The 22318-nt window shown below is 50.3% G+C and overlaps 2 protein-coding genes across 4 annotated transcripts in view; one reads left to right on the top strand and one right to left on the bottom strand.

Moving 5' to 3' along the window:
- Window positions 1-3322, top strand: part of chrm2a (cholinergic receptor, muscarinic 2a) — a 29426-nt gene extending 26104 nt beyond the window's left edge. For both annotated transcript variants that reach the window (XM_086103004.1, XM_086103005.1), the window contains one exon: window positions 590-3322. In XM_086103004.1, the coding sequence (XP_085959130.1) occupies window positions 634-2133 (1500 nt within the window). In that variant the 5' untranslated portion in view covers window positions 590-633 and the 3' untranslated portion in view covers window positions 2134-3322. The remainder of the gene's footprint in view (window positions 1-589) is intronic.
- A 2043-nt stretch (window positions 3323-5365) lies between these two features.
- Window positions 5366-18486, bottom strand: ptn (pleiotrophin). 2 transcript variants are annotated; one of them, XM_086103006.1, is made up of 6 exons: window positions 18320-18448; window positions 18111-18183; window positions 12256-12353; window positions 11817-11990; window positions 10284-10445; window positions 5366-5756 (listed from the first exon to the last, which is right to left on the bottom strand). In XM_086103006.1, the coding sequence occupies exons 2-6, from the start codon at window positions 18179-18181 to the stop codon at window positions 5701-5703; spliced, it is 561 nt and encodes a 186-aa protein (XP_085959132.1). In that variant the 5' UTR covers window positions 18182-18183; window positions 18320-18448; the 3' UTR covers window positions 5366-5700. The 2 variants fall into 2 exon arrangements, with proteins under 2 accessions (XP_085959132.1, XP_085959133.1); XM_086103007.1 differs by lacking the exon at window positions 18111-18183 and having other exon boundaries at window positions 18320-18486.
- Window positions 18487-22318: the final 3832 nt, after the last annotated feature.

Below are 22318 nucleotides of genomic sequence, written 5' to 3'. Positions count from 1 at the left end.
AATTAGGGCCAGTAACCGCTCGAATATTAGGACAATTCAACCTCCTCGAGTTTTATTTTATCTTTGATCAATGTCTTTTTTTTCTCTTTTTTTTTTTAAAGAACAAAAATGAATCCACGTCGGTATCGACCGATATGAAATCAACTTTTTCGTCATATCGCCAGCTCTACTCTGGATGCTGTGGGGCTGAGCTGATTGAAATGCTTGGAAAACATCACATGGACATCAGGGACAACGCCTCGGGAGTGGCAGTGCCCTTTTTCAAGATGGGGGGGGGGGGGGCGTTCCAAACTTGATCTCGTTTCATTTTGGTTCAAAAACAAAATGATCAATTCATTTCCGACCATTTAAATGTCATACTTCTGAACATTTTCCTCAAGTCTGCAGGCGCCTTGACAGCACAATTTAATAACGCGACGTGACAATGGAAGGCGCCGCCTCGACGATTGTTCGCCCGGAGCTTCTCAAACAGATGTTGAGGCAGCGCGTCGGCTTAGTGGAATATTAATACGCTAACGCGACGGCACTTTTCATTTCAAAGGGTGTAAATATCTTTGTCATCGCAAATGTTCTTTTGCGCTCACCGCAGGTTCCGCGCGAGTAGGAGGCGTCGCCGAGCGGGAGCCGGTGGCCATGGACGCGCTGAATTTCAGCTACTGGAACGCCTCGGAAGGCAACGACACCGAGGCGGCGGAGGAGCGCGAGGGCTCCTACAAGACGGTGGAGGTGGTGTTCATCGTGCTGGTCGCCGGCTCGCTCAGCCTGGTCACGGTGATCGGCAACATCCTGGTCATGCTCTCCATCAAGGTCAACAGGAACCTGCAGACTGTCAACAACTACTTCCTCTTCAGCCTGGCGTGCGCCGACCTCATCATCGGACTCTGCTCCATGAACTTGTACACGGTCTACATCGTCATCGGGTACTGGCCCCTGGGCCCGGTGGTTTGCGACTTGTGGCTGGCGCTCGACTACGTGGTCAGCAACGCGTCGGTCATGAATTTGCTCATCATAAGCTTCGACAGGTACTTCTGCGTCACCAAGCCGCTCAGCTACCCTGTGAAAAGGACCACCAAAATGGCGGGCATGATGATCGCCGCCGCCTGGGTCCTGTCCTTTATCCTGTGGGCGCCAGCCATCCTCTTCTGGCAGTTCATCGTGGGCGGGCGGACGGTGCCAGAGAAGGAGTGCTACATTCAGTTCTTCTCGAACGCGGCCGTCACTTTTGGCACGGCCATCGCCGCCTTTTACTTGCCCGTAATCATCATGATTCAGCTCTACTGGCAGATCTCCAGGGCGAGCAAGAGCCGCGTCAAGAAGGATAATCGCAAGCCATCGGGAGGCAACGCGGAGCCCCCGTCTCCCGCCAAGCGCAGGAACAAACCCAACAACAACAACATACCCGCTGAGAACGCGGCGGCCTCCCAAAGCCAGAACACGGAGGACAGCGGCAACCAGCACGACGCCAGAATGCAGAACGGCAAAGCGCCCACCTCCACCACGGCGGAGGGCGAAACCGAGGCCGACGAGGCGGCGAGGGAGATCTGCGCCGCCGGCGAGGAAAAGGAGAGTTCCAACGACTCCACCTCGGGCAGCGCGGCCGCATCCCACGCGAAGGACGAGGAGACGCCGCCGTCGGCCGCCAATTCTGACCCCGGCCCCGGCCGCCCGCTACCCCGCCAGCGCGCCAAGGCGGGCGTCTCCAAACTGACCTGCATCAAGATCAAGGCCAAATCCCCTAAAGGTGACTGCTACGCACCGTCCGGCGCCACGGTGGAGATTGTGCCGGCCTCCGAGCGGCAGAACCACGTGGCCCGCAAGATTGTGAAGATGACCAAGCAGCCGCCCAACAAGAAGAAGAAGGCGGCCCCGTCGCGGGAAAAGAAGGTGACGCGCACCATCATGGCCATCCTGGTGGCCTTCGTGGCCACGTGGACGCCTTACAACGTCATGGTGCTGATCAACACTTTTTGCTCCAGCTGCATCCCCAACACGGTGTGGACGCTGGGCTACTGGCTGTGCTACATCAACAGCACCATCAACCCGGCCTGCTACGCCCTGTGCAACGTCACCTTCAAAAAGACATTCAAGCACTTACTGCTCTGCCAGTACAAGAACATTCGCTCTGCTAGGTAGACATTTCCAAGACTACGGCGCCATGCGGATCATTTGGTGTGATTGACCATTTCCACCATTTCTCTTGATAGGGTATTTTCTTTCACGCATCATGACATCACACATACTTATGGGTGGCGAGAGCTCAAGTAAACCGATCGTTTACAAACATTCTGAAATGTCCATTAAGAAATCGTAGCATCAGTAGGCTATGACACAGGCTACAACATTTTTGCGCTCCGCAACGGGACAACAGGGCTTCCTGAATTTAAACCTCACGCGTTTTAGGTTCAGCGACAACACCTGTAGATAACTGTGCAAAGCAGCTTTGAGTTCACTCAGAATCTTCTCCATAAATCCCAGAATCATACCCACAAATTGGATACTTTTTTTTTTCTTCATTAGTTTAGATTCCTGCCTGCAAACAAATTGCTAAATTCTATTCGCCATGATTTTTAGCGCTGGTCTCAAGCTTTTTTTTTTTTTTTTGGACAAGTTGGGAAAATTTTAAGGAAAGAAAATGGATTGTTGATCCCGGCGTTTTGCTCACTCGGCTCTTTTTGACAGACTCATTTTTTGCCGTCGCCACCTAATAACATATTTATGCGTGCTGCCACGTTAGGAATCTCGGCAGCATCCAACAGGTAGCTAAAGCTCAGAGTTTATTAGCGTTTGTTTGGAGTGTGAGGATCAATGTATGCGGGTGCGAGTTTATATATTATGTGTGCGTGCTGATGCGTGGTTGTGGGCTCCAAGTGCGGAGTTAACTTCGGATCACACCTTTACCGGCTTCTAATTTAAAAAGGGCTACTTTGTCGTCTTTAATGCCATATGGGCACATTAGCATCATGTTAGCGTTTTTTGTACCCACCGTCACACACGCGAAAGGTTTTTCAAAGGAGGCACACTGGCCACCTTGCTGATAGGTAAGAATTGAGCACATTAGCAGACAGATTAGCATTCAACAGTCCAAAATTGGGCCATTACACGCTCACCTAGAGTGTGTGCATGTTCACCGGCGGAAGGAAGGTCAGCATTTTGTCTTTTTATCCGCTTCAAACGCTTTCTTGGCCATACGTGAAAGAAAGCACATAAACAGTTTAGGTTGCGTGTCTTTTTCCTCCCAACATGGCTGGAAAACACATATTGTCTGGTCGTACGCTGCCTACTAATGCTGTGGCAGTAAATAAAATGTTAACTTGATCGCAAAGTAGCAGTGCTCCACATACCAGGAGACTTATTCAGTGGTTTTTGTCTCTTTTTGCACATCTCTCTTCTCACAATGTGGCTGGAAAGCATTTTTACAATCAAGCGCTGCCACCTAGAAGCGTGGCGGACCTTAGAAAAACGACTAATGGGGGAAATCGTGGGTAACGCGATATTCAAGTGACAAATAACTCTGTTTCTCTTTATTACAATTCAAAGAACTTAATAATTGCATACACTGAAGAAGCATTTGCAGCTCAATGGTGAGGAATTACAAATATGACATTTCTAACTCGCATTCCCTTATGTCTCAAAATGATGACAATAGTAACATTATTCCACTTACCAGAAGGGTCAATTTGTCCTTTATCCACTCACGATTGATTTGAGACCCCGGTTTTCGTTGCTGTCCCCTGGGGGCATGGAGGAGGACCACATCAAAACAATTTCTTTCATGGGAATTGATATAAAACTGGTAGATAAGTGCCAAGAAACAATTCTAGCAAGTATTTTTTTTAACATTAATCTTCAAATAACATGTTCTTTTTCAGGGAAGATTTGTGGGGAAATGGTGGGGAAACTGGTCAAAAAGTAAACAAATACAGCTAAAATGTCATTTTCCTCACAAAGTTTGATTCACTTGATCGAGGTCATGAGAAAAGTAACATTATTCCAAAGGGGAACACGTGTCTTTTTAGCCACCTCGATGGCCGTTGGACGTCCTTTATAAACGTAAAACGAAGGCTGGAATGTCTCGTTTAGCTAGCATGTCATTTTCCCCACGACGTGGCTGGAAAGAATTTTTTTTTTTTAATGCTGACACAGCACCGGTGACAATTGTAACATTATGCCACTTACCAAAATGGTCGTTTCAGCTTTTTCCTCTCTTGGAACAACCTTCGCCGTGAGAACACCTGCGGTTGAGTGTGCAAGTTCATCTTCTACAAATTCGGATGGAAAATACACATTTCTGGTCAAATGCTGCCCCCTCGAGGCATGGAAGACCAAATTAAAATATGACTGGGTGGGGAATTCGACCAATTAAATGTTTTGTTTTGTTTTTAATAAAATGATAATATCTGCCCTCGTTCCAATGTGGACGTCCGGGTGAAGCATTCCATTGTGGAAATTCCGGAATATCCCCGTCTTTATTCCACGTCGTCACCATCGTCGTCTTCATCGTGCCGTCAGAGCTAATCGGGCTCCTCTTCACTCGGCTTACAACAAAGGGCTAAAATCCTCCCACGTGGTGGAAAGGGGGGGGGGGGCGCAAAAAAGTTTGCGGAACTAGCGACAAATGGAAAATATCGCCAGATTGTACGGAGCAATTTCAAAGTGCCTTAGCCGGAATGACAAAATGCAAATTGCTCTTTCAATGTGAATGTGTAAGCTCTGAGCTACAGCTACTTTCATTGAACAGCTGTCATATTTGTGTCCATATTTGCGGTTTGCACGCACGCGCACGCGCACATGCAGACGTGAAGGCGCGAGCATCTGACCGGAGATTCCAAACAGGCTTCCAAAGACTCCCCTCCATCTACTCAACATTTCACACACAATTTATAATCCGTGTAGAAAATGTGCCGTTTCAAAGTGTACAGAAACTTTTGTGTTAGAATGGTTCATTTGTTGTTGTTGCTGTTGTTTTTATTTTAATAAGAATAATGACGTGCATTTCTGTGGGCATGATTTGCAATGTTGTGCGGATGCATCACAAAAGTGGACACAGAAAAAAAAAAAATTGGCCTCACCGCCAACTGCATTTTTGTTGCATTTGTAGATGTTTGTGTGTGTGACTTTGCAGCAAAAAAGTTTGCAATGTAAATACAGATATATATATATGTAGAAATCTATACGACATATGTAAGAATTGGAAATGCACATTCGCGTATTTCATAGCCTCCCAACCCCCCCCACACCCCCTTTTACCCACCCCTCTTCTACAGCCCCCTACCCCCAGTACAGTCAATTGACAATTTTTCATGCATCTTAATGGTTAAAACTTGTGCCATATTCTTTCAGGATGAAAATAAAAATGTTTAAAAAAAATCTTTTATTCCTTTATTTGCATTCTGGGAAAATGAAGGAAGTCGGGTTTGGGCTGGAAGGGATTTTAATACTATTGAGGATTAATAGAATTAAAGAAAAAAAAAAACGGGGTAAATTGAGGTAACGACAAATGAAAAGCAGCAATCGGAAGGATACAATATTCCAGTGAATTGGTGCTGATTATGTGATTAAATCTAACGTCTTTGTTTCTAAAGAACACTAAATATAAACACTACGGGTCTTATTTGCACGGGCTTTCTCCTGCTGCAGCCTAAGGGACAGTCGACGCCACCCTCCTCTTCATCTTCATCCACTGTGCCTTCTTCATCATCATCAGTCCATTTGGCCGCGCTCTCGCTTCTTGCCTTCTTTCTTCTGCTTCTTGGCATCTGAAGGACCAAGAGAAAGAACAAGAAAAAAATTAATCAACGTATAAATGTCATGTAAACGATCCCTAAAATTGCTTCGCCTTCGAACGAAGACGCATCTCCAATGTCATTTGATGGACATTCCCCATCAAGTTTCGGGTTGCCGAGTGAAACCAATTTCGGGGGCGGAATCTTCCAAACCTTTGACCTGAGAGTTTGGTGTTTTACAGCAAGTCATCAAAGTTTGCCGCCGCGCTCCTCTCACACGCAATGACGGATCCTCAAACGTTTCGCGCTTCCAATCCCGACGCAATCAGACAACATTTCAAGGAAGAGTTCATCTTTGAAGGACCCCCTGCAATTGAGCCTAAAATACCCGCTCGGAATCGGGACTGCGATTGGATACGTTCAAAGGCTGTTTGAGTGACAGCTACGTGCGCCTGACTTCTAATGAAGGCGGGCAGAAATTGGCTATCACACACGGGCGCACTTACACACGAGGCAGGGCGACGGCAGAAGGAGTGCGGCGCGACCAGCAATCTCAGGCTAAGATGTGATTTTCCCTGTCTGCCGGTTGGGAGATAAGCCCCCCCCCCCCCCTCCTCGAGAAGCAGAGAGGTTACCACGGGAGACAGGATGGGGATGGGGCAGGGGGTGCGCAGGGGATGGAAGAGATACAGTCGGCCTCCGGCAGACGGATCAGAGGGTTTAGGCGAGGGGAGGGGGGCGGGGGGGGGGGGGGGGGAGCAAACAAAAGGACACATGTTTAACCTCCACCGGGATCCTGTGTTTGCGATTGCAGAAAAGGTGCAAGGACGGGAATGCAAAGGATTACGATTGCAGATCGAGCCCATCTTTTAGCAGATACCGACGATTGGGGACGATTTTTCAAATTCATTCCCCAAGTGCCAGTTTGACTTTGCAACATGAAAGTAGACCCAGAAAAGAAAAAAAAAGTATCAAGAAGCAATGCTTGAGCGCACACAGGATGTCGGCCATTTTGTTTGGAAGTGATCTTTTTCAGCATCATTTACTTTGTCCTCCTTTGAAAATCCAGTCCCAAAAGCTGGTTACACTTAACTTGAAACTCGGTCAACATGAGAAGACCCACAAAAAAAGAGACACATGAAGCCATGCCGCAAAAGACAAAGGAAGTAAGCCATGCTGGTTTTTTTTGGTGGTGGTGGTGGTGGTGGTGGGGGGGGGGGCGAGTAGGCCATTTCCAGTGATACTTCAAAAGCCGTCGGACTCCAGTAGTACTTTGTCTCATTGTTACCAATTTTGATGCTGAAACTCAACTTCCTGTCATTTTTGTGCCGCCGAGCAAAGTGCATGCGGCATCGTAAATATGCGCAAATGAATGCAATGTTTTGGATTTTCCTACAGGCAGCAAAGAAAATAAAAGATGGCTCAGGCACATTCGGCCCCTCGGGAATATCAAATGTGCTTCCCCTCCGAGTGCGGGGAAAATGCAGATTTGAAAGGTAAAAAAAAAGTGAGCCTGGCTCCAATAAACAATGCTTTCAGTGGTTGTAATAAACAGAATTTGGAGACGGATGGACGGCCATTACAGCAAATGTTGTTTGTCACACAAAATGAAAGAGCAGACGGACCATTTGCGCTCAAATCACGTGGACTTTGCCCCATAATAAGCCCCCTCGTGTTGGTCCGCGTGGGGAAAACCTCCGCCAGGAATTATGCTGCCAGGGCTCTCGCGGCTTCATACGTGCATGAAAATTCCCGTATGAAGAGAAGACGTGAATACGAGTTCCAGAAAGTAAAACAGGCCGGCTTCCCCACTGGCGTGTTTCTGTGTCCTTCCAGGTTGTGATGTTGCCCCAATCACATTGCAGCTAATCGAATTCCTCCGGCTTAGCTGAGCGGTCATTAAAAAGGGAATTGAATTGGATGCGGGAGCGCCGCGCACGCAGCCGTCGCCGTCGCCGCCGCCGCCCGCCCGCTGTTCGCGCCGCATTACGGCAAACGATATGCACTGCGACAAGAGGACGCCGTTGCCTCTAATTTAACAAATCAACATGACAATAAAGTTAATGACAAAGTCCACGAATAGGGAAGGCTTTACTTTTTCTGGTGCCCGCGTGGAGTCGGGGGGGGGGGGGGGTGGTATTTTGGATTTCCTTGTTTGAAATGAACACGGAGGGATTTTCGCATTCAATTTAGTCACAAATGAAAATATCAAATCCTAATTGAGCAAATAGAACGAACCGGCTCTGAAGCTCCGACTGCATTGCGAGTATGGAGGGACGCGGGATAAACAGCTCGTCTCTTTTTAAGTACAAATTGATCACGCACGCTCGCGGGCAGAAAGTGCAGATGATACGAGGCCACGCGGAAGCTCCTGCACGATGCCGAGCAAGCGGCACGATGCCGAGTGCTACGCGCGGCGCTCGGACCTCTCGTGGTACGCAAAACAACCGCCGCCTACAGTTCAGTTGTCTTGAACTTTTTTGTACATCTCATTTGCATTTGGCTTTCGGGAACAGTGTTCATTTTTAAACTCGGCATAATGCTACAGCGGCTAACGATAATATGATATTGTCCTCGCACGCGCTAATGCGGGCGTTCGCCCGGCCTGACGTCGGGGTTCCGCCAACCCGCCGCCTGCGTGTCATCTGCCCGGCGCGATAAGGCGGACGGTTCGCGAGCGCTCATTGGCAATTTGGCAGCGGTCGCGGCACCGTGTTTGCGGGTCATTTACGTCGCGGTTTGCAGAGCTAACAAAAAAGGCCGTTGACTCGCTCCCGGTCGACCCGCCGCCTCGCAGTCAAATATTGCGTGCGGCATTTGGCATTCTCTCGTTGGGGTTTTTTTATTCCTTTGGCGGGAGGCGGGAGTGAGAAGCTAACGGCGTGTGATTACGTTTGAATAGCGGGTTAACCTCCTCACCTCGCCTTTCACGCCGTCGCTCCGAGCGTCAAGCCCGCGCTTAAATAGCGGGCTCGAGCGAGGTGGGTCGATGCCGTGAACGGCGGCGGGAGATTGTGAAGGCGCAATCACAAGGATACGTCTTGTGGAGGATGACGGACAATTAAGAAGCATTCATTGCAGTCGCGGAGAAGGAAGAGATCGGCGGCGCAAAAACCATCTACGCATTCCCGGCGACGAGGAAACAAAAAAAAAAAAAAAAAGGCCGACAATGCCTTGAGTGATTGCGACTGCGTCACCATTTTAGTCGAAGTGCACGGCGTCGTTAAGGGAGGGAATCCTAATGCACTGTAACAGAACCTGAGTGAATCGTACGCTGCTGCTGGATTGATTTTAATTGGATTCGGTGGTACCGTAATCGTAGCAAATTGCGCAATCGCATTGTAATTGGAGGGAATTGTCTGGCGCTCAGAGAGAATCGGAGCGCGTCCGAATTGGAGCGTGAACGTTATCGTCACCGGAGCGAAGCGCGTCAGAATCGGGACGGCGTCCCGCGACCGCGGTGGCATCGGCATGCGGGATGAGGGGCGAGCGTTTGGCTGGCGTCGGCGAGCTTCGCTACTTTGAGCAGACAGCGCTACAGACGGTCTTACCGTGTCTGTGCGAGGCGCCGACGCGGCCATCCATAATTCATACGCCCGCTTCCAAGCGGGACTTACGGACGAGAAAACCACCCGCTCGCTATCGCCGACCCCCCCCCCCCCCCCCCGCTTCACGGAGACCAACGCTGACACCTTTATTTATTGAAGGGTACAGTCTTGTGGAGTCCATTTGAAACAACAGCCTCCATTGCTGAAATATAAACGGCACGCCGAGGCAGTTTCCGACTGTGGGGGGGGTTCACGTCGGAATCTCAAGTGCAGAAAGTGAAGTGGCAAGAAGAGTGGGCTGGGGGGGGGGGGGGGGGGGCGAGGCCTGTCAGCATACTCCCAAAGCACCGGAGGAACACTGTCATGGTGCGCAGCATTGTGCAAGTCTCTTTCTTGAAACAAGCACGAGTGCGGGGAAGCAAGGCAAGTTGCAAATATCCCAGGGTGCTTGGAGAGGAACCTCCACACTTGACTTTCACATCCTGGGAACAAACCTCCACCTCGCGGCGCTTTTCCGCGGCAGGGACTTGAAACCGAGAACTCTTTGGAGTGCCCTCTGTGGGTTTGAACTAATTCAGTTCCGGGTTAAGTGATTGAGAGCAAAAAAGAGATCCAGTGGACCGGGCACATGCAAACTAGAAGACTGCCAAAATATTAGAATTGGCAGAATAAAATGATCAGAACAAAGGAATCAGCCCATTTACTCTTAAAATTTGGGTCCTTCCGACAAGAAAGAGACAACGTTGTTTGACATGACTTTGTCCCACATTATTTGTTCGACAGTGGCAACAGAGAGGAAAAATAAATCAATAAAAAGCCGGCAGGTTTTTTGCTAATATCGGCCAATTAAATCACCCGACGAATTAATCGAATTCATTTGATATGGAACGTGTACCATCTCATTGCCGCGCATCACAATCTTGCCTCATCCTACCAACGTGTGACCGAATGGCGTCGTATCGCTTTGTATTTGTACGCCATTTCTGTCTTGGGATGACCGAGAGGCGCTCACCTTGCAGCTTGGCCTTGGGAATCTTCCCGCAAGGCTTGCTGGCTGTGACGGTGGGGGCGCAGGTGGCGTCCATCAGCGCCCTCTTCAGCACGCCCGTCCTGTTCTTCTTGCCCGTGCTCAGGTCGCACTCCCCCCAAGCCTGGAAGTCGTACTTGCACTCCCCTGCCAAAGACAACAACATCTGAGTCGCTTATTGTCGGCGCCGCCAGATGCCGTTTCCTTCCCGCTCGCTTCTAGATGTCTGCTCACTGGAACAGATGGCGGCGGCGGGCGTGCGTGCGTGACGGCACCCGCGCTAACAGATGAGTCCAATCAGAAGCGTACCGGCTGCTGTTCGGTCCTGCAAATCATGTTCAGATACAATCTTGTCAGCTCAAATAACTCGCACGTATGTGCTTTGCCGCCGTAAGACACCTTCAATTCACCCCCCCCCCCCGCCACGCATGCAATTTGCCCCGGGAAACGGCTGCCGTACGTCGTCGTTTGCACGTGCTCGTATCGCTCTTGGCGTCATCTTGTAAACTCGAGGGATGGGGGGGGGGGGGCAAAAAGGAGGTCGGGTGGGGGAAACTGAAAATGAAAGACCCTCTTGTGGTCGCCGGGGAATTCTCAGGGTGCTCATCAAGGGAGGTATTGGGGGATTGTTGACAGGAGTTGGGGATTGTTGGGGAGGTCCCAAGCGCTTGAAAAAGCCTTTAGTGTCTGGACGAAGCATCCTGGGAATCTGGCAGGAAGCCCCCTGGCCTGCCTTCATGCGGCCCGTGCACTCAGCGGACGCAAGACCGGCCGCAATGAAAAGAAAGCGGCATCATGACAACAGCTGGTCCCGATATTTCGACGACCTCGTGTAGCTACAAAAATAAAAAAAATTTTAAAACGATTGGCGTTGACGCATCACACAATGCGTTGCGTCATCTGACAAGGTATTTGGAGTGAATCGTATCGCATCGTAACTGGAGCGAGTCGCACTGTATCACGGGATCAGATCCCAATCGTGGCGTATCAAATTTGCGTCAAGGAAAGGTGAAGCGCGACCGGGCTCGTCGGGCCGACGCGTCTGGTCGCAGAAAGTCCCCCAAAGTGTCCTGATCCATGCGAGAGTGATCCTGTCATGGACTCTGGGACCACGAGAGACTTCCGAGAGAAACGGAAAGAGACGGAGACAGCCGCCTGTCGGGACTCGTTGGCGGCGAAGAGCAACTGTTTTCAAACGTGAGCGACGCCGACTAGAGGAAGGCTTGACAGCAGCAGCAGGGGGGGGGGGGGGGGGGGGGGGGGGGGGGGGGCGGTCACTGGTGCGAAGCGTGAACCCAGACGGAAAACTGGACACGGTGCCCCAAAATGTTTTTTAAAAATGGCGAGACTTGTGCTAACATCTTTCTCACGGACATTTTGACACTTAATCAAGGACGCAGACCGTTCCAAGATACGGCAGCGGCGTTGCACCAAATGCCAGGAGTGATATTAAGAGCAGTGTTTAGTTGCAGGAAGTGAAAAGTGCTCATCTTGATTTATATACGGTGCAGTGCTGACCTCCGAACTTCTTCTTCCAGTTGCAGGGGATCTTGCAGCGCTGCGTCTTGATGGTCTGCTTGCAGTCGGTGCCGGTGCGGGTGCCCTCGCGGGTGCCCAGGCCGCAGTCGCCCTCGTTGGCCACGCAGACGCTCCACTGCCACTCGCCGCAGTCCGACTTGCGCTCCTTCTTGCCTGCGACCAAACACCTCCAGGTTCACACTTTCGGGATTTTCAACGGGGCGTTCAACGAGATCAGTCAGCAAAACGGAGCGAAATAGCGTGCGATACTCCGTCGACCGCCTATTTGCTACGGAACACACGTGGCGCAGCAACACAGACGAGCAGACAAAAGAGAATGAAAAACTGTTTAAACGAGGTCCGGCAAACTCCCCCAAATTCTGTATCAATTTCTAAAATGATGCTGAAACATCGACAAAGAGCTGGCCGATTTTGTCACCTTGTTTGTCGGATTTGCCGCCTTCGGCCGCCATGGCGGTGAGCACCAGCAGGGCCATGACGGCGGCTCGCGTGCTCCACTGCTTGCGCCCGTGCATCCTGCCAAGGTCACCCACAAACAACTTTTAACATCCGAGTGTCACTTTGCACGACTCAAAAAGCCCGTTGCTGCACTTTGCGTTTAACTTTGAACACGCTTTGAATGCGAAAAAGAAATCGGGTGCTTGAACGCGACGCTCCGAGGCGCGCGGCCGTCATCACAGGCGGGCCAAACACGCCCGCGCTATTGATCCGACGCTCGTTGCAAAACAGACAAAACGGCGGCCGCGATGACTTTGCGTCGAGGCAAAAGCAATAAAAGGAAAAATCCTCATCGTGCCGACTAAAAAGGGACCCGACTGGTTTTGAAGATAAGACGGCGTCTGAGACTTTGGATGGCAGGATTCGGATGACTTCCATTAAGGCTTTGTCATGCCTTTGTTCTCGGGGAACTCACAAGTTTTTTTTTTTGGGGGGGGGGGGGGGGCATTGTGTTTTGGGGCGAAAGGAACTATTGACGAGAGTTCATTCCGGTGTAACTGAAAGAGGCACAAATGCAAAACTTTACCCCGAATGAGCACTGCACATCTACAGGCAACGGAAAAACAAACTCAAGTGCCTCGGATTACCGCCAAATAAAGTGCGGGTGTTCTCGCAGCTATCAAACAGCCCATTTGCCTCATTGATCCACACAACACACAGCCGGGCCCTCCCACACAATGAGTGACCGGATAGATGGGGGGAGGGGGGGGGGGGTCGATATTGGGACCGCAGATCAATAGACCCTCTCTGAGCGTGTGCAAACAAGAGCGAGAAGATGTTGGCTGAACAATTGCAATTTAATAGCGATTCATTCAAACGGAGTTACTTTTTAAACTCGACACTGACGCCAAGTTAAAAGTGTGGACAGTTTCTCATTCAATCGCACGAGAAGGCGTGTCCAAACTTTGGAAAGTTTAGGACACTTTATTTCACATTCTATTTGAAATATAATGGAAGGAGATACCTGACAACGCCTCCGCACGCGGCTCTTGTTTTCCTTTCAAATCCTTCCTAGACGTCAAAGGTGACGACCGCATTCTATTTGTGGGAACGCGACGATATGCGCCGTGACGCATCGCTCGGCGTTTACAGGTGCTCCCCATTTGTTTCCTTGTCTTTTCGAGTACACTCGGTCCTCATCCAAGCCCATCATGCGTCCCAGATGAACCCCCCGAATGGCGGCCGCGAGGGCTCCCGCCCGCCCGCCCGCCTCCGCGATTGATTCCAGACAATAAACGGGCCGGCGTCCTTGGACAAAGTCGTTGGGAAAGAGTGCGAACGTCCGCATATTGAACAGGATTTATTTGGAAGCCTTATTGCCGTTCCTTTGTGAACCGCCGGCGGATGCCACTCCAGAAGGAAAACAACCTTCCGGAGAACGCGGAAAGAGCGAGGGAATATCCGATAGCGGAACAGGAATGGAGAATAATAAAGGCGGGTGAAGCTAGTGGGAACCATCCAAACGAAAGTGCGCTTGTATGACGTGCAGCAACAACGGGGACTGTAAGATGACTTTGAAAGGAAAACTCACAGGAATGCGTTCTTTATCCCCTGTGAAGAACGACAGATATGACCGCATTCACCAGAAGCGTTCATGTACATCCACTTTTCATCACTTTCACTAGCAACCCAAGAAAAACTGGAATGACATTTGACGCCCCCCCCCCCGGGCCAGCCTATGAGTGAATCACAGCCGTGATGAGGCCCACGAGTACAACATGACTGTCTCCTTTGTGTGATATTTCCTAATTAGATCAAACTCTTTCCACTGAAGCGGCGGTGAGAATCCCGGCTTCTCTGCATTGCGCTGCCGTTCCTCAGACGACGACTACATCCGCACACCCACGCCGACCGTATTCCCCCCACGGACGCCAAACCTGACAGGAAGCGCGGCTCAATGTGCAACCCACGCCACCATCTCGCATGTCATACAAAGGAAGGAAAAAAAAAAAAAAAAAACACCGGTAGCAGATGCAGCACGCCACTCAAATGGGTCCAATTAATTTGAATCCTCGCCAATGCAGCCAACACAAAGTAAAGCATCACAGCAAGCTCTAATGGAAATGAAAAGGCTCGCAGACGGTTCGAGGCTCCCCCCCCCCCCCCCATCACTTCGGAGCACGTCGCATCAAAACCACCATGGCGCCGGTTTCTTTTTTTTTTTCCTGCCCACTGGTCAAAATGTATGGCTTTGTTTTGATGGCCGCAGTGGTCCCCAGGTGGTGTCGCTGCGAGCAGAGGACCCTCATGGTCCATCGTCACGGCGCCGGCCATCAGCGGCCTTTCATGCCACGATTGAGCGCCTCTTTTTTTAGTTTCAAACAAAAGCAGCTGATGGGCTCGCCGTTTACCTGCCAGGGGCCACACGCACATACGCGCGTGTGTGTGTGTGTTTGTGCGCGCCTCTTTTTTGTTCCATCCCATTGATTGGGCTGCACTTATTCTCTTTTGGAGCCGAGCGAGTGATGTACGTGCTTCCTTCCTGACCCCCGCGCACGCGCGCTTGCCGATGGATTTTTCTTTTTTTCTTCCGTCGAAGCCGTCGCACGTTGAGAAGATGACCTTATCACGGGCGTACTGGCCTCCGGTGGCTGGAGAGAGTTTTTGCCCGAAATGGAAGCAAAGGAGTTCACGGCGAAGCCGTGGAACGATCCTCAAACTCCGACGGGGCTTAATTGGATGGGTTGCCTCGTCAAAGTTGGCCAAAGTACGAGCCCTGCACTCGGCCCCAAAACGGCTACTTCAAGCCAACATGTCTAACTTTCTGTTCAATCTCACACACGGGGCCTTGAAACTTTTTCTGCATCCTTTTAAGACAGACACGTCCACCCAATTGGATGTCAATAAGGTCAACTGGTGTCAGGGGATCCATTTTTTTTTTCTAACTTTCAAGCTCGGGAATTCGCCCAAAACGGCGACCCCAAACTAAAATGGCGCCTCCTAGCTTCTCAATTTGAGGGATGGCTCCATCAGACTTTGTCATGCATCATCTTATGATGGACTTGTAAACCCAATTTCAGGATGAGCAATGAAACGGGTGTTGGGGCAATTTTCGGGTGACAACCGTCGATCCCTGCAATTAGCCAAACTAGCTAATTCAAACTAAAATGGCCGATTAGCTGTTCACATCAGAGGTCCGTCAGACTTTTTTTTGTGTCTCCTATTACGATCGATTTTTCCATCGTTGATTGACTGCTTCTGTCCGCAGCGACTCTCCACCTTCATCTATCGAGATGCAAGAGGCTCTCCCGGAGGTTTGTCCGCGTTGTTCTTTCTGTGTACGAGCACATAATTAAAATGTCCACATTAATACCCAGCAAAAATATGATGAGGAACACTCACGGGAAATTCCCCCCCCCCCCCCCCCCCCCCCCCCCCCCCCGCCGCCGGCCTTTGTTTACCTTCGGCCCGCGGCGGCGTCAACGCCGTCGACATTCCGTGTATCGAAGCCGGCTCGCAGATGTGCAACAACTCAATCCGGAACGCCGCGACAGTCTTATTTCCCGACACGGGCGCCGGTGATTTACCCTGAATGAGGAGGGAGGAGGAGGAGGCGGGGAACGGACATCGCTGATCCGTCGAGGAAGGAGCGCGAAAGCACATCCTTCACTGAAAGTGCCTTGACAGTTCAAACAAGGGGATAGAAACGGTGCGGCAACAGAAGTGTGACAGAGTCGCCGTGAAAGTGAACGGCGGAAAATCCAGAGACGGGGTCTTGAAGTTGATCACAGCCATAGATGGATCGAGCCAGTCGACCGCGTCCCAAATACCCGCATAGTTCCTTCCCCGCCCTCTGCTGGTTGTTTTTGTTTGTAAAGACCGGCTCGTCTTGCAAAACAAGGACTGTGGGCAGAATACTAATGTTTGTGACGAATGTTCCCGTTGCCTTCTTTCACCACAGAAAGACCGGAATACTACTTCATGAATGTATGAATGACTCGGTGGATGCAGCAGACACACCCGCGTTGTCCCTCGCATGCACGTTTGATGTTGTCTTTTCATATTTCAACTAACACACCTTCAGGGCTCGGGTTACAACCTGTCAAGATACAACCAAGGATGAGACAGCCCACAGTCATGGAACTGACAGCCAAAGCGGATCGGCAAAGTCGTCGGGATTCTGCGCCTCCCCCGCTATTAACGGCGCAATTAGCTAACGCATCGGAAAAAAAGGAGGCGCTCGGTGTCAGCCGATCAATGTGACTTTTCATCGAGTGACCGAAACGGTGTTTACGCCTGGCATTCCCTCAACAGGAATGATTACAATATCACTAATAATGGCTCAAAATCCACTAGAGGCGACAACTTATGCTAAAGGAAAATGAGACTGCATTGATTTCGCTGTCTTCATGTGCAGCTCTGGAGCCAGAATGGCACATTGTTGCGGAAAGACACTCAGTCAGGCCTCTTTGCGAAAGTTGTCCGACTTCAAAACAGCGTAACAGAAAACAGCGGAAAAGCAGAAAAGAGTTGACCGCTCGACACTTGGCACTTGGTCGACATCCTTGTTCTGCGTCCAAGCCACTGACACAGAACGGGGTTATGAAGACGAGCATCTTCTTCGGGATGGTCAGGATAGTGGAATGTCTTTTGCACATTTGGAGGAAAAGCTCCCCATCCACCCCCCCCCCCCCCCAATTCTCCTGCTTTCTATTCGCCGCTTTTCCTCAGAGGGCCCCCCGCTCCCCATGGAGGTTCATTCTGCTCATATGAATGGTCGTTGAGGTGGAGGGGGTCAGTGAATGCACCACTCACTGTGAGCATCCTCATAACACCCCCCCCTCCTTCCCACTCTTACAGACCCTTTCACGTCACTCGCCTTCACACAGACACCCCCGGAGTGGCCTTATTGCTCCTCTGTAGAGAAGCGCTCCTAAAAGACACGGAGGAGGAGGAGGAGGAAGAAGATGAAGGCCCTTTGTGCTCTATAGGCGGTGTCACATGGTCTCAGAGCACTGACATTCCCAAAGGTCTCCTTAAAGGCATAGTGAGGAAAAGGGTTTGAGACTTGTTTATGAGTTTGTCTCCCCCCCTTCAACCTGCAATCCACATTCCAGTTGGAACTTACTCGGAAAACTTCTCCGGCTCATCCGCCTTTTTCATTCCGACCACCACCTTGGGTTGACGCCTCATTTTGAAGGGGGTGCAGAGGAGGGGGGGGGGGGTGGTAGTGAAGGGGGGGTGCCTGTGCCAGGAATGCATATAAGACAGGAGAGCGTTTGCCGAGGAACGCCATGGCAACGGCAGCTGGACGGCGGCGATACAATACACCCGCTAAGGGTTTGTCATTCCGCTCAGGCCTGACCCAAATCGCGGCATCCTGGGAAAAAAGTGGGCCGCATCAAACAGTGCACAAGCGTGGAATGATGCCCATCGCAATATTAACCCACAAGTCACTTGACCAACATCTTCAGATGACACTCACATCCCGCTCCAGGAATATTGCCTTGGTATCTCCAAATGTTGCGTTTGTAACTTTCATACATAACAATGACCTCCTTGAATCTGATACGCCTCATACAGTGCACCGCTTTTCCCTTTCGCAATGGCACCATCCTGCCCTCCGATAGGCCTCAACGCTACCTCGGTGTTCATATCCTTCACATAGAACAGCACCATGTGGAAAAGCCAGCCACGAAAAGCAGTGTTTTGCCGCCCCCCCCCCCCCCACACACACACACTTACGCCATTGCACCTTTCATAAGTTTCTGAACTCTACCTCCAAAAGCAGGAACATTCTCAGATCAACATTCTAAGCCCGTTTCATGTCAATACCTTTCAGACGTCACAGGGACTCCACCAAAAAGTTTAGCCAGGACATTCTGCTTTTTCAGCTGTTCCATCATTCCTACATGGCAAAACAATCAAATGTTGGGAAAACTTTGCCAGCGTTTCGACCCAAAATTTAACCGACGCTTCAGAGAGGCCCCCGACTTCGCCGGAAGTAAGCACATCTGGCCTTTTCAAAACAAAGACGCACTTACTTGATCCCGAGGTCTGCTTGTTGTGTGTCGGAAGAAAAGTGTTCAGTCCTCTAAGCTCTTTTCATCGGAATCCTCTGTCCTGCTTTGCCCTGCCTGCCTCGCCACTACGCCTTCTTTCTCTTTGTGGGCTGAGCATATCGTGTGTGTGTGTGTGTGGGGGGGGGGGGGTCTTAGGGGTGGGTCAGTGATGGTTGGAAAGGGGGTGCGAGGTTTATTGACTCATGTTCAGGAACTCATTAGCCCCAAGGTCACTCCAGGGACGCCCTGCCTGGAAGGAGATGGGAGATGGAGGTCGAGACCCCGGCATGTCTGCAGGAGAGTTGGACGACGAAGATCAACAGAGGAAAGCGGAGGAAGAAACAGACGTTTGCCACAAGCGAAACAGGAAGTTACATAAAGTACGGCAACGATCCACGGAAAAGTAAGTCGGATCATGACAATCAATGCAAAATTGACTGGACTCGGGATCGCGCCATGGTGTACTTCCATTCTCACTTGATTAGAGTGGGATTATTTGGATTGTGACGTAATTGTGTCTGTAGATATTTAAAAAACGCTTTTTTTCTTTTTTTTGGTGGGGGGTTCGACCAAACCGAAAACAAAGTTCTAATCCTACCTACTGGCCCAATCTCTAATAGACGCTTTTTCACAATTTACACAGTCTATTTACTTTCCTCCTGAAAGTTGCTTTTCAGTCTTTATGGCTCACTTGTTCAGGAAAGTCCAAATTTGGGGTCTCTGTTATTCTTTGCCACCGCTATTTGTTCAAAATGATTCTGAAACAAATGAGCCAGAAAGGAATTAACATGAACAACTTGGACGGAGACCCATTGCAAACTAGACACAGGTCAAAGACGCGAGCAGTAATCTCAAAATGAACAGGAAGCACAAATAATAAACAGAGTATCAGATTCTCGCAACCGGCGTCCATTGCACTTCCGCCTGTTTCGCCCGGCTGATGGCAATCACAATTAGAGCCAGCCCCCCCCCCCCCCGCCCGCTGATAAGGATCTCGAGCATTCCATCCGTCTCATATTCAAGTCATTAATAATCCATCTCATCCATTTGCGACCTCGGAATGCCACCCTCCTCCTCCCATGAGGACTCTTCCAGCGCGGGATACGCTTCACGAGTAGCCTGATATCATTTCCCTCCATTTGATTAAAGGAGATGAAATGATGAAAAAAGTTGTGCCGTGATCCGCAGCCGTGCTGACAGGAATCATGCATTACTGACGAGCGGGCATCCATTTCTTTTATTGATTTTTTTTTTCTATGATTAAATCCAAAAGTATTTGCTGACCAAATTTGTTGATGGAGAAGCGGCACGAGGCAAACGCTGCGGATTCTTGGATTGCGTGTTTGCTGGCTGCCGCGTGTGTACGACGTGTGTGATGAAGAACAGCAACGGCGACTGTGTGATGAAACCCAATGAAACCAATGGTTGTTTTTTTTAACATGAAATAATCTTTTTTTTTTTTTTTTTTGTGTTAACATGTCTGGGCTCATTGTTTTGACGCGCACGTGCATCCAGACCGGTGAGCCCAAAAGTGGGTCACCTTGCGTGACGCAAAAAGAGGGAGGCAGCAAGTTGTGGTTTGATAGCCGTTTGTTAGTCCGTAGGTATTTTCATTTTGTCATTGCATTATGCGAAGGATAGGACAGAGAGTGGAGGGGATGCGCACGGACAAAGAGAGAAACGGCCAAATTTCAGTGCAAGTCCGGCTGGAATTGCGGCCTTTTTGTTCATGATCTCACTTAAGAAGCAGGAAGAGGCCTGCTATTTTTTTTTTTTAAATGCAGTTGGTCAGTCCAAAGTAGAGGCCAGCAGAACCGAACAATTTGCTCTTCAAGCCCCACCACCAGCAGCTCGCTTGTATTCATAAAGTTCTCATCTAGATGTTGATATTTAAACCTCTGTGCTCCAGCTAATAAAAGTTAAAGAGATTTTCATAATTCCCTGAGCGACATTCCTGCCAGACTTTAATCGTTTGTTTTTTTTGCCGTCGTGCTGATGACAATCCCCACAATAAAAACGCCGTGATGAGTGCGCCTGGTGCTCATTAGTCACGGCCGGCTCGGAGCGTCGGCAGTCAACATGGCCGCGATCGATCGATTAGCCAATAATCAGGCCGGCGTTAGCAAGGAAATAGATTTATGGGCCCGACGCTGCAATGTGATCGGGAGCGGTGGAAGCCGTGGAACTCCCCGGGGCACGGGATGGTGACGGCAGCCAAGGGTTGGGGGTCAAGCAGGAAGTGAAACCCCGAGCCCGTCCCAACTAATGGGATTCAGATGGGTTGAACCCCTCCCTCATTGTGTCCGTCCTGTTCCATCACTTGATTTGGGAGTGACAATTCATCTGAAGGAGCCAAAACACTCCGACGCGAGCCGCCGAGCATGACAGACAGAAGAAGGGGAAGAAGAAAAAAAATAAACCCAGCACTCGCCCCAATTTGTCTCATGGGCGACAACGCGGCCCACCGCTCACCGTTTATTCCCGCCCCCCACCCTCCCCCCAAAACTCATTAATCTCTAATAATGACTTCTTTCTATCTTCCCGCTATAGCCTGCGAGTCTTATCGGTAATGGCTTTTCAATCTGAAGCCAAGAAAATGTCTCTTCTTTAAAAAATAAAAAAACAAAAAGATTGGATTGGACATTTGTTACCTTATTTTGCTCACCCAACTCGAACTGGGATGGCACCTTTGAACAACAAAGCGAATTGGTTCATTGAAACGATGGGAAACGACAAAAACAAAGCTTCGAGTAAAAGCGGTGCCACACAAAAGGTCATTTGTATGACGCTTTTTAATCAGGGATGCAAGAAAACCTTTTTGTTTGCGCTGATGATGCCATTTTTTTTCTTTTGTTTAGGGTTTTTTTTTGAGTCAGGCGTGTTGGAGGAGGGCGACATCTAAAATAGGCTGGATCGGGGCTTTTGAGAGCACCTGACCGTCGGCTACCGGGGGAAAAGACGCGCATTGTGGCTGCACACCCGTCAACCCCCCCGCCCCCCCACATCCCTCCTTGGATGAGCGTGAATGTGTTCCGCAATGGCCTCGTTTCTCCGTCAGACGAGCCGGCGGCAGTGCTGCCCTTTGCTCGCCTTTCCTGGCGGGCGGTCACGCAAATAAAAGCAGCACCTGACGACACAGCTGGGACCATCTGGGATCGGGATGTACTCGGAGCGAGCGCGTCAACAACGACAATAACAGAAGCAGCAGTGGTCGGGGGGCGCAGGGGTCTACCGAGAGTGACTGCCGGCATGAAGAAGAAGCGGTGCAAATATTTTGGGAAATGGCCCAGATCTTTTTTCGAAAGAAGGGTTTGTTGCTTGCCACTTGCCGAGTGCCGAGTTTCTTTTACTTCGGTATTAGTTGCGTTTGTGTGAATTGAATTTTAAGGGTGCAAGCTACGGTCAAATTGCTGCCTTCAAGGTCGGCCCTCGGGGAACAACTATTGACTGCAACAACCGATTTGTTTTCTCACCGCCATCCATCTCAACGTCCGCCGCGCTCCTCACGTGTCAGCTGGCAGTGCGCCGGCTCAACGTCCGCGTGGCCATTCCGAACAGGAAGTGACCACTTTTTTTTTTTTACGACCCCCCCCGCGCGTGTGGTGTGCAACTACGCCGCCGCGCGTGGCGTCGATGGGGTCGATGTGGCAGAGTTCCGCCGCGTGAAAGCGGCGCCGGCGTCGATGGGGCGACCTTCAAGCGTGCCATGAAACAGAACTCAAATTACACAAGCTCAGAGTTGGAAACAAAACTGGCCCGTCATCCCAAAACAACGCAAAATTGGGGGGCAAAGTTCAACAATGACAGTTTCAAGTCCCCGTGCCTGGGATTGATCAGGAAGTTGGCCATTTTGGACAAAATCAGGCCCGATTGGGCGGCGCTAAATTACAGAGCTGCAAAATTGGATCATTTCCTTGAGGGTGAGCCCCCCCCCCACCCCCTTTTATTGCTGCACGCATTTTAATCCATATTATTACGACG

The sequence above is a fragment of the Hippocampus guttulatus genome, chromosome 22 (assembly GCF_054856545.1).
Source record: "Hippocampus guttulatus isolate MCC_2025c chromosome 22, RoL_Hgut_1.0, whole genome shotgun sequence".
Taxonomy (NCBI): Eukaryota; Metazoa; Chordata; class Actinopteri; order Syngnathiformes; family Syngnathidae; genus Hippocampus; species Hippocampus guttulatus.
This window is presented reverse-complemented; position numbering and strand designations above follow the sequence as displayed.

Excerpts from the sequence above, each read along its gene's own strand:
- ptn (XM_086103006.1), bottom strand. The coding sequence starts at position 18,181 with ATGATGGAACAGCTGAAAAAGCAGAATGTCCTGGCTAAACTTTTTGGT. Across the intron at positions 11,991-12,255 it reads CGGCAAATCCGACAAACAAG|GCAAGAAGGAGCGCAAGTCG; the intron begins GTGACAAAATCG and ends GTTTGGTCGCAG. Across the intron at positions 10,446-11,816 it reads CTGGAAGAAGAAGTTCGGAG|GGGAGTGCAAGTACGACTTC; the intron begins GTCAGCACTGCA and ends TGTCTTTGGCAG.